The following is a 12,528-nucleotide window of genomic DNA, read 5'->3' as shown; positions in this document are numbered from 1 at the left end:
AAAAGGCAACATTTCCAGTGCAAGCAGTCTAGAAATGTGTCTGTTTAGTATTGTGGCCTGTGAGTGGGTGGGTGGCTGCGTATTTGCGCTTGCGTTCCAAGGACTGGGGTAGCGACAACTGAACGCTGCGCTGGGACAAGGACGTGGATGCTGACGGTGGTGGTTGCAAGTGTGCAATGACAGGTGCATGGTGGGAGGCATCTTTGCCTGCATCATGGACAGGGGATTGGCGTGCATCCACAACAGCGGAACAGGACTCTGGGGTTCGGCTCAACTAATCGGGTGCTTTGATATCATGTGCATGAGCATGTTGGTGGTGTGATGGTCAGGCTGGTAGTTTTGCTGTCCCTGCTGAGGCTGGCATGGCAGATGTTGCAAATGGCCTTTTTTTGGGTTAACTGGACAGTCTTTAAAAAAAAGCCAGACTCAGGAAGAATTAACAGTTGGACTGGCAACTTCCCTCATATTGGTGTTTTAGGGAACAGTTGCCCGCCTTGTGTCTGTGGCCACCCCACTTCTTTGTGCCTGTTGTGGTGCTATACCTCCTTCCCCCTCTACGCTGCTATCCTCGCTATGCATGTCACCTTCCCAGGTTGGGTCAGTGACTTCATCATCCACCATCTCATCTTCCATGTACGCACCCTGGGCCTCCTCTTGACTTGCTGGCAATTGTGTCTCATCATCATCCTCCACTTGCGACAGTAAATGCACTTTCCCACTGTCTTCTGTGTGTCCATGGCTGCTCAAATATTTGGGCATCGCTACATGTGAAACAGAGCGAGAGGCCAGAATCTATAAATGGAAATGTGAACAGCTGTTCGGAGTGTCCAAGTGTGGGATCACTTGTCTCCAGGCACTCTGCATGGCGGGAGGAAGGAGGATCAGGGTGAGCAATATGTGGTCCAGACTCACGGCTACGGAGAATGGACCGTGTGGAAGACAGGGTGGTGGTGGCAAGCTGACTGGAAGCATTATCTGTTATCCAACTAACAAGCTTTTCATACTGGTCTGGCTTCAAGAGAGGTGTTCCGCAGCCCCATAGAAAGTGAGACCGGAAACTAGCTCGACCTGATATGGGTGCTTGTTGTGCTCTCTCAGCAAGCACAGTTTTGTTTTGCCCACGGCCTCAGCCTCTGCGTGCACCATTAGCATCACGTCCACTTCTCCGTCCCTTACCCTGCACTTTGCCCATTTTAAATGGAGCTTAATATTTTGCAGCTAGCAAAAAAATTCAGGATTACAGAAGTAATATTTGACCACCTGAGATGATGGACAAGTTTCTGTGCTTGCACAATACAGCAATGCTATTCAAATCAATCAAATCTAGCTGTATACTACTAAAAAGCAAATGGAACAGTAAAAATTGTGTATTATATTGCTTTTCACCAAAATTAGCAGGATTAAGAGCAAAAAGAATATTATTAGCCCTGGTATCTAGGGCTATGGATACGAGTTCCAGCAGCAGAAAGAACGTTCAATGGACCCTATTCTGTACTATATTAGGTCTCCACAACCTCTAACTAACTAATGCTATCAGCAGGATTAATATTCATCAGAATGGACAAGGACAGTTAGTGTAGATTAATAATAGTGGTGTGGAATCCCTGTTTAAAATAAGTGCCAATTCTCTCCCTCGCTCAACTGTGCAGGTCTCCTTACTCTGCCTGTTTGACTGGTAGAAAGTGACAAGCATAGGGTCCCGGGTCTTATACAGAACGATGACGCTACGCGGCCCGCTAATCACTAATGGCACAACCAACATGCAATCCCTGCATGTAAATTGGCTGCCTAATATGCACCAAACACGTGGGGCAGGGACTCGAGCTCGTGAACAAACATTTAAAAAATACTCACCGAATAACGAGTATCTCGAGCACTGTGATGCTTGAGCGAGTAACAAGTAGTGACTAGCATGCTCGCTCATTACTACTCGTTACCTGTCTAAAAGATACCGGTCAATCACACTCAAACCTCTCCACCAAGGTCAAAACCAAAGAGCTGTCTAAGGACACCAGGGACAAATTATAGACCTGGCTGGGATGGGGTACAGGACAATAGGCAAGCAGCTTGGTGAGAAGGCAACAACTGTTGGCACAATTATGAGAAAATGGAAGAAACACAAGAGGACTGTCAATCTAACGCAGTCTGGGGCTCCATGCAAGATCTCGCCTCGTAGGGTAAGGATGATTCTGAAAAAGGTCAGGAATCAGCCCAGAACTACACGGAAGGACCTGGTCAATGACCTGAAGAGAGCTGGGACCACAGTTTCAAACACTACGCCATCATGGATGAAAATCCTGCAGGGCCAGCATAAGTCCATACCCATTTGGATCATCCAGATGGTCACTGGCGAACTTCAGAGGAGGCATTAGAGAAGGTCATGTGGTCAGATGAGACCACAATAGAACTTTTTGGTATCAACTCCACTCACCGTGCTTGGATGAAGAAGAAGGATGTGTACAACCCCAAGAACACCGTCCCAACCGTGAAGCATGGTGGGGGAATCATCATACTTTGGAGGTGCTTTTCTACAAAAGGGATGGGACGACTGCATACTGTTAAAGGGAGGATGGATGTGGTCATGTATCGCGAGATTTTACCACTATCATGAAGATCAAGATGTCGTCACGAGAAATGAATCTCAGAATCAGTGGGATCCGTTTAAGTGTTCCAGAGTTATTACCACATAAAGTGACACTGGTCAGAATTGTAAAAATTGGCCTGGTTATGAAGGTGCAAACAGGCATGGGATGTAATCTGACCAGTGTCACTTTATGAGGTAATAACTCTGGAATGCTTTAACATATTCCAGTGACTCTGAAGTGTTTTGGTGATGTACTTCATATTAGTGGTAAATTTAGGTCGATATGATTTGCATTTTTTTATGAAAATTTCAAACTTTTGACAAAAAAAAAAATTAAAGTTTAGAATTTTTATGCCCTTAAAAAGTTATGCCTTAACAAAGGTTAATAAACAACAATTACCACATGTCTACTTCACATCTGCATCATTTTTGAAACAATTTTTTTTTTTTTTGTTAGGAAGTTAGAAGGGTTAAAAAATTTTCAGCAATTTTCCATTAAAATTTACAAAACCTATCTTTTGAGGGACAACAGCACATTTGAAGTGACTTTAAGGAGCCTATGTGACAGAAAATATCCAAAAGTGATACCATTTTAAACAAATGCACCCCTCAACGTGCTGAACACCACATTCAAGAAGTGTACTAACCCTTTAGCTGCATCACTTGATCAAATTTTTCATAAGGGTAATAGGAGAAAATGGAGCATACAATTTGTTGTACAATTTCTCCTGAGAACACTAATGTCCTATATGTGGTGGAAAACTACTGTTTGGGCGCATGGCAGGGCTTGAAAGGTAAGGGGCACCATTTAACTTTTGGAGTGCAAACTTGTCTGGAATGGACAGTGGACCCCATGTCGCGTTTGCAGAGCCCCTGATGTGCCTAAACAGTGGAAACCCTCCACAGGTGACCCCATTTTGGAAACTACACTCCAAATTAATTTATCTAGAGGTGTGGTGATCATCTTGAACCAACAAGCGCTTCACGGAATTTTAAAACATTGGACCATGAAAATTAAAAATTTAGCCTCAAATTTTTCATTTGCACAAAGGTAACGGTAGAAAATGGGAGTACAGGGAAGCCCCGTATGTGCTCAGAAACTCTTGTTTGGGGAACAGAGCTTGAAAGAGAAGAAGCGCTATTTGATTTTTGGAGTGCAAAATTGCCTGGAATAGTGGATGCCATGTCACATTTGGAAAGCCCCTGACATGCCAAAACAGCAGAAACCCCCACAAGTGACCCCATTTTGGAAACTACATATCTTGAAGAATTCCTCTAGGGGTGTAGTGAGCATTTTAAACCCACATGTATTTCACAGAATTGTATAACATTGGGCTGTGAAAATGAAAAGTTAGATTTTTTTCCGCTAAAATGTTTTAGCTCCAAAGTTTAATTTTCAAAAGGGCTAATAGGAGAAAATGGACCACAACATTTATTACACAATGTGTCCAAAGTAGAGCAGTGCCCCATATGTGGTCAAAAACTACTTTTTAGGCACAGTGCAAAGCTCAGAAAGGAAGGAACGTCATCGGAGTACGGATTTGCCCGGTGTCAGGACAGCATAGCCCCCAATTAGTGACCCCATTTTACAAACTACACATCTTAATGAAATCATCTAGGGGTACAGTGAGCATATTAACACCAGCGGTCCTTGCATCTCTGCCCATGCTGCTCAGTGGTCAGTGATCGCTGTCTGCATGGAGCGGTCACTGTGTTTTCACACTGTGACAGCTTAAAGTCATGGACATCGCACGTCATCCTGCAGGAACAGATATCAGCTCATGACATGCTATGTCATTCATTCACCGTAAAAGGGTGAATACTGAGCAGAATTAATTTCAGCCTGTTGGGTTGCCCCTCCACAACAGTCACGGTCTCCAATGTGGGAAAATTAATTGCCCACCCCTGCCCTTCGTGGATCATGTGGTTGGTTTATTTGCAGAGACTAGCGGTTAAATGAATCAACACGGAGTCTGGAAATGTCCATCAGTTTAGGAGCTTTCGTATTTGGCAAATAATAGCCACACAGTTACATAGTTAATATGCATGATTGGCACAAAGTTAGAAAAGACAAACATGAGTAAGGTGCTACAGTTAAAAAAACAAAACATAAAATCCTCCATTCACAAACCAATCTGCGAGCTGAGCAAATACCCATATAAGATATATTGGTATTTAATGAAAAACAGATCCACGGATAATATGACTGCCTCCAAAAGGTAAAGACAGCAGGGCACAGTTAAAGGGGTTTTCTAGTGAAAACAATTTCTCACCCACCTATTGCTTAGTGGCTGACTGATCGTTGGGACCCACAGGGCACTTTTATCCCAGCTGAGACGGGGTCACATTAACGTATACATCCGAAGCGATATGATAATTACACTCAGCTAAAACTCTGCTGCGAATGTGATCCGAGTGATCTACGATCAGATCCTCTCGCATGCGAGAATCGCAACACAGGTGAGGGGAAGCAGGAGAGATTAATTTCTCCATTGCCTGTCTCGGCGTATATCGGACTGCACTCTGATAACATCTGAGTGCAGGGCAGGCCGATGTTTTGCACACATCCATTGAATTGAATGGGTGTGCGCCGTGAGAGATACACTGCCATTCCCAGCAGGCTGCGATTTTTTTCTCATGCAGAAGCGGCAGGAGAAAAAAATAAGTATCGCAGATCTGCTCTGCCTCACTGAATAACACTGGTCAGAGTGCGATGCCAGATTTTTTCACATTGCACTCCTCCGTAATATACGCCAGTGTGAGCGAGCCCTTAGAATGGAGCAGCTAATACACATGGCCGATTGCCGCTCCATTCATTCCCTGTGGAGAGCCGTGTTTTGCTCTTTCCGGCAGACCCACAGAGAATGAATGGAGCAGAAGTCAGGCATGTGTATTAGCAGCTCCATTCTAAGGCTGGAATCACAGCAGCGTATGGCACACAAGGAGAGAGCATCTGATGTGAGATGCTAAGGACACTCGGCTCCAGCTCTGCTGCGAGCAGGATCCGAGTGTCAGTGCTCCGATCCTCTCGCATGACAGAATCGCAGCACAGATGCGGAGGAGATGGAGAAAGTAATTCCTCCATCTCCTCCGTGACCTGACACTGTGCATATCGGACTGCACTGGGATGACATCCAAGTACAGTCCGTTGTTTCACACATCCCCATAGACTTGTATGGGTGCGAGTGAGTAGAGTCTTGCTGCAAATCGCAACATGCTGCGACTGTTCTCTCATGCCGAATCTGCATCAGAAAATAATCTCTGATCTGAGTGTTATATGGTAGTGTGACCCTGGCCCTACAGGGATAAAAGTGCCTTGTTGGCAATAAATATTCCATGATTTGCCAATATGTGAAGTTTCCAGCAGTTAATTTGCTGATAGATCCTCATCAATCATCTATTCCCTGGATAGGGAACTTGTTTTCCCTTTACCATACAAATTCCATATAAGGTGTACAGTTGTTTGGTAAAGTGCCACAGAGTGAGTGATTAGTCTCAACCAATGCATTTCTGTTGTAAACTAAATAATTAATGGAGTGTTCCTATGTTACAGAGTTGTATATCAATAGGATATGCCATTACTTTATCATCGATCTCCGGGACTCCAACCAAACCAGATAATGTAGGGGCCACAGCAGCGATGTAGTACAGTGCCATTTTATGAGAATGCCCCTGCCAAATGGTGTGTAAGGAGCTGCAAAGTAGCCTCATTCAAGTAAATGAGGAGCCACTGCAGTTCTCAGCAGCGCCAAGTAACTCCAAGTGCAAGGAAAACCAGCGCTGCGGCCAATTCTCTACCAGCGTTAGCAGGGGTCCCAGAAACCAACCAAATTTGCACCACATTTTTTTGTTAGTCATCTGATAAGGGGGCATAGATTAGTCCGAAGATGGTGTAGTCATAGTCAAAGAGGCGTGGCTTAAAGTGTGACACGGTGCAGCAAAATTGCACCACACACAATACAGTATGTTAGATTTGCCCAGAATGTGTTCCTTTAAATCATTCAGTACTTAACGCTGGTGGATCCACCTGGCTGCAGTCTGTACAGAGGATCTCTCAATGCTCAGCCGATGGCTTCCCATATCCACTCGGAGTGTTCTCGGACTACAGATCGGAGTAATGATGTGGAATATGGAGGAAGACCCAGTGTTGTGAGGTTTGTACAGCCTGCGGCCAGGGACATCACTGAAGAAACCAATGCATGAAAGATGAGTGAATTCTTGAAGGTTTTTTCTTTTTTCCATAAACAGCAGTACATTCATCTGACCGTACAATTATGGCTCATCTCATTCACTTCAATAAGGGATGAGGTGTGACACCAGGACCAATCCCCGGCCCATCGTGTTACTATTTTAATAAGTTGTAGATTTAGAGATTTTATTAATGTTAGGAGGCAGGGGGCTATTGTTTGGTTTACGCCACATGTTGGTCACATATAAAAGGATATATACTTACATGATAAAAAAAAAAATATGTAACATATCAAAGTAAAAAAAAAAATGCACAAGAATCAGAAAGACACATTGATATGAACTTACTGAGAATTACTTCAAAGCTGAATATTTGCCATTGTTCAGTAGAACACCTGGAGTAACGGCTGAGATCTCTAAGGCCATGTTCACATGTTCAGTATTTGTAAGTTAAAACCAGGAGTGGAACAATCAGTGGAAAAGTATAATAGAAACACGTCACCACTTCTGTATTTATCACCCACTCCTGGTTTTGGCTTACACATACCGAGGTAAAAACTCACGAAATACTGGACAAGTGAACGTGGCCTTACTGTTTGCATATCTGACAACGTCTAATATTTGATGGCTTTTTAGATGGCGATTCATGCAGGTTTGCTTCAGTGTAGAGTATAGAAGTACATTCATGAGGTCATGTGTGTAATATATATGGATCTGAAAGGGTTATTCCGAATTTGCCAAGTTATCACTTAACTACAGAACTTGCTGAACACTGGGGGTCTAACCGCTGGACCCCAAGCTATCCCGAAAACAGGACCCTGCTCAATTGGAATGGTGGCTGTGCATGTGTGCGAACGATACATTTATTGTCTATGGGCCTAGATCACCAAGTACAGCGCCCCTGTCCCAGAGAGCAGGCAGGTCAGAACTCAGTTCTCGGGACCAATGGGGGTCCCATCGATCAGTCCAGTCCCCCAGTTGCCAGCAGGTTACGACCTATCCTGTGCATAAGTGCGAACTTGCAGAGAGAAGAAATCAAATGTTAGAAAATCGTAGTGATCACAGGCAGATTAGGACTTAGATTGGTCATAAAGATTATAGTGGCTGGCTGAGAACCATCTCCCCCAATCATTGACTTAGGATGTGTTTATTTCAAATGGACAAAGAAAGAAAAGCTGCTGTCAGACTGTTATTTCTTAGAAAAACCACTGATTGGGCATGTTGATAACCAACATGCTCAATCATTATTTCACCCCCTATATCTGCTGTTAGGGCCTAGTTGATCTTATGGTATCCACTGATGATCTAATGTGTATGGGCAGCTTTATATTAATGTATCTTCTATGGGAAGACTCAGGTGGGTGCTGTATGTTCCCTGCAGTGGTGATATGGATAAACAGGTGGCCCCCGATAGCGTCCCCAGGACATCTGTCGGTAAATACATCAGTTCCATATTAAATATTATTACAGTTCTGAAGAGAATCCAGGCAAATCCAGCTGAAATAATTCACAATAAGGCGTCTGACAATCACTGACTGCAAGGTATTTGGCAGCTTTAAGGCAAATGCAGATATTAGACGCACATTTACCATAAAATAGTAACAGGTTAAAATGACATTTTCTGATCTTTTACAATAAGCTTTCACCAAACAATCCATTCAAGAGGTAAAATGTAGATAGAAAACATGTCCCTCCCGAAGGCGGAGCGCGGCTCTCCAGTCACACACGGGTGATGTTAGGACGTCTTCCAAACTCTGTTCAGAACTTTAACTACTTCTTCATAGATGACAAAGACGATGGCAACATCCAGGCAGACTCTGCCCAAACGTGGCACTGTCCCCTTGTAGAACCTACAGAGAGAGAGACTGGCGTTTAGTTCATATTAAACATTAAATACCATTGTGATAATCACCATGAATAGAGATTCTCTTAGGTTGGGTTCACCAATAGGTTCTGTGGCTCCATCAGGGCTTATGGCTGAGCCCCCACAAAACGGGATTGGTGCGTATGCACCATCGGGGCCACTGACTAGAATGATACAGACATTCACTGTGCGCTCTGTCGTGCATCATTTTTGGCCATATTACACCTATTGGAGGAGAACAGCAAGATGCAGTCGGCCAAGTCTGCAAACTGCATAAGAAAGGCCTGAAAATAAATGAGGGAATGGGGATTGCAGAATGGAACTTTGTCCTATTTTATTAACTAAAAAGGAAAACACCAACATGAAATAAAAAGCACATTTTATACTTTTTCATGTGAAAGGTGTTCATAAAAGCAAGTGATTATGTCAATGCCCGTCTTCTATCATGCACTATGATGTGCTGAAAGTAATTTGTATGATTTTAATCTGTAGGGGGCAGTATACTACGTTAAAAAAAAAAAAAAAAAAAAAAAAAAGATTAATGTAGTTGTATGCTTCCATGTAATAGGATGGGATATTCCAATCTTTTAGACATTAAATGGAGTGTCCCTTTAAAAAGTTGAATGCTTAAATGAGCTGAGGGCCCCCAATTGCCATAATGGTAGAAGTGGCAAAATATGGAGCAAGCTATGGATATAAAAATATGATGGCAACTGTCAAGTTGGATGCTAGGACTGGATATATCGTATAATAATTAGAGTAACACATAGGCACAGTATAGAGTCCGTAATAAACGACTTGTTTGAAATTTTCCAAATTTATTGCCAAAATAGTCAGACAGACTTCAAACCAACGTTTCGGCTATCAAAAGCCTTTATCAAGGTTATCTGCATACAACAAATGTATCAATTGTTAGTATGTTGAACAAAATAAAATGAAAGGAAAAATATCGGCAATGTATCTCTTCCAGAGTAAAGCATGTCTCTGGAAGAGGACATTGGTATATATAAAGGTAGATTTAAAATGTGCCATATAAATGTTGGCATACAGCAGAGCAACGTTCGAACCCACTGCTGTGCCGATTTCTTGCATAAAGAATTGATCCTCGAAAATGAAATAATTTTTGGATAAAATAAGTGTCAATAACGATATGCAAAATCCCTTACGTAGAGTACCAAAGTCCGTAAATTCATCGAAAAATGTTTCAACTGCCTCGATACCTCTCACGTGTTCAATGCTCGTATATAAGCTATTTACGTCTAAAGTAACAAGCAGACAACCTGATGGAAGAGAATTCAAATTTTGTATGGAAGTCAAAAAATGGGAGGTATCTCTAAGGTACGATGGTATATGGCATAGCAGCCATACGAGCATTGAACACGTGAGAGGTATCGTGGCAGTTGAAACATTTCTCGATGAATTTACGGACTTTGGTACTCTACGTAAGGGATTTTGTATATCGTTATTGACACTTATTTTATCCAAAAATTATTTCATTTTCGAGGATCAATTCTTTATGCAAAAGACCGGCACAGCAATGGGTTCGAACGTTGCGCCGCCGTATGCCAACATTTATATGGCACATTTTGAATCTACCTTTATATATACCAATGTCCTCTTCCAGAGACATACTATGGAAGAGATACATGGACGATATTTTTCCCATTTGGCATGGTGACCAAACTACATTGGATACGTTTTTTTGATGCAGTCAACCTTGCGGTCCAGAATTTAACTTTTACGTTACATTTGCATGCCCATAAAATTAATTTTCTGGACACATATGTAATTTTGAATCAGGAAGGGAACATTAACTAGAGATTTTTTCATCAAACTGACAGATAGGAATAGTCTCCTCCACTTCTCCAGTTGTCATCCAGGTCATGTCAAGAGGTCATTACCACGTTCACAATTCTACAGGGTTATCCGCATCGTTTCAGATAATCACACCCGTGAGATCGTACTGAGAGAAATGCAGAACAAGTTTAGGAATCGAGGTTACCCCGAAACTTACCTTTCACTCACATCAAAGATACCTAGAGAGAAGATTGAAGGCCCAAGAGTGACATTTGTGAATACCCATCATCCTTTTATGCGTGCTATTCATAAAGCCATCTATACCTATTGGGCACTTTTAGGGAACTCCTACCCCAACATATCTGAAATTCAGATACCACCCTTGATAGGTCACAAAAAATCCCGGAACCCCCGGAATACGCTAGTTAGGGCAGATATTGGCTCTAAAGTGATTAAGGACACGCAGACCTTTTTGGCCACACAGAGAAAGGGAACATTTCCATGCCTTCATTGTTTACAATGTTCCAACATATCCAAAAGGTGACTCGTTCAGACATCCCCGTCCGGGAAAGAAATTCCCTATCTGTGGATTTTTTACATGTGATTCGTCATTTGTCATGTACCTCATCAAATGTCCTTGCGGTCTCGGATATGTTGGAGAAACTACCCAACATATCCGAGACCGCATTTCTCAACATAAATCTACGATACGATGTAACAGAACAATGTTACCTATACCAGCACACTATTTCAAGAGGGCATGATATTTCACAGCTTCGTTTCCAGGTTCTGGAACATGTTCCTCCCTTTAGGCGGGGTGGAAACAGAACTCTCAGATTGAAAGAAAGTCATATTGGATTTATAGATTGAATACACTGGAACCCTATGGTCTAAATAGGGAATATGACATTTTTAATTGAGACTTTCCATTTGACTTTCCCCCTTTAGGACTGTACCTCCTGTTAAATATGCTATCTTAGTTTTGATATAACCACATAAAATGTGTGAATTTTTTATATATATAAAATTCTTTTACACTTTTTCTCATGTCTTACAGGTCAATGAAGGGTCCCTCAGGTATTATATTTTAGCTTTCTCCTCTTCCCTCTTTTTCTCCCTTTTCCATCCAAGTTTTTTTCCCCCTTTTTTCTCCTTGTTCCTCTGTCTTTTTCTCTATTTCTTGTGGTTTACCCCCTTTTGGCCCCTTATTATTTCTTTAGTTCCCCCCTATTAATTTCTTCTTTTTATTATTTGGTGATTTTCCCAACTACTATATTGTATTATCGTTTTTCCCCTGTTTATCTTTTTTCTTTTCCTTCCTCCCTGGCACTTGTAGGTTGTACTGTCTTCTAATTCCCTCTTTCTTCCCTTCTTTTCTCCTTTTTTTCTGTTTTACTTTTCTTTGTGTTCCCCTTTTCTTTGGTTCTGCTCTTACTTCATCCTCCTATTTCTTTAAATGCCTTGCGCATGCCCCGTTCTGTTCTCTCTCCCTGTCCCGGCTGCCTTTCACTTAAGCTTCGGCTCTCATCGGCTTTTTCCGGCGCATGCGCAGTTCCGTTCTGCACGTCATGCACAGCTGACTCGTGTTGCCGGGCCCGCACTTCTGCCTTCGGCATCATATAATCTGGCGTCTTGTATGAGTGATCACACACCGCCCGTACCCGGCCACCATTCATTATGTGGATAACGCAGGATTGACCAGGTACTGCTATGATACCCTTGGGAGACTATTCATCTACTTATTTTGGACTTTTTATCTTGAATATCCTAATATATATTACGTTCTTTATAGATATTCCTATTTTTTCCAGCCTTTGTGGACAGGTAATTATTTTTCCCTGCTTCATGATATTGCTAGATGGTTAGAATTTTTTTTAATTTTTTATATTTTGTATTATTTACTTTTTATTTTTCATTGACTTTATTTCATCTTTCTTTTTTTCCCCTTTTTCTTTGGTCTCTATCTCCACTTTCCCTATACCAGAGAACCCCTGAATCATATATTACATTTAATCTTATTTGTTTATTTATTATTTAATTCGCTTACAGGACTACTCTTACCTGGACATGATGGCCCTTATTTTCTTCCCATTGT

The 12,528-nt window shown here is 42.1% G+C and overlaps 1 protein-coding gene across 1 annotated transcript in view; it reads right to left on the bottom strand.

The window, feature by feature from the left end:
- Positions 1–6,795: 6,795 nt before the first annotated feature.
- Positions 6,796–12,528, bottom strand: part of LOC141230916 (tricarboxylate transport protein, mitochondrial-like) — a 29,528-nt gene continuing 23,795 nt past the window's right edge. Inside the window, exon 9 of the mRNA XM_073667635.1 lies at positions 6,796–8,622. Within this exon, the coding sequence (XP_073523736.1) occupies positions 8,508–8,622 (115 nt within the window). The 3' untranslated portion in view covers positions 6,796–8,507. The remainder of the gene's footprint in view (positions 8,623–12,528) is intronic.

Source organism: Phyllobates terribilis, unplaced genomic scaffold (assembly GCF_046119375.1).
Source record: "Phyllobates terribilis strain yellow unplaced genomic scaffold, ASM4611937v1 Scaffold_2__4_contigs__length_985480577, whole genome shotgun sequence".
NCBI classification, from domain to species: Eukaryota; Metazoa; Chordata; class Amphibia; order Anura; family Dendrobatidae; genus Phyllobates; species Phyllobates terribilis.
Note: the sequence above shows the minus strand (reverse complement) of the source record. Positions and strands in the feature narration are given on the sequence as shown.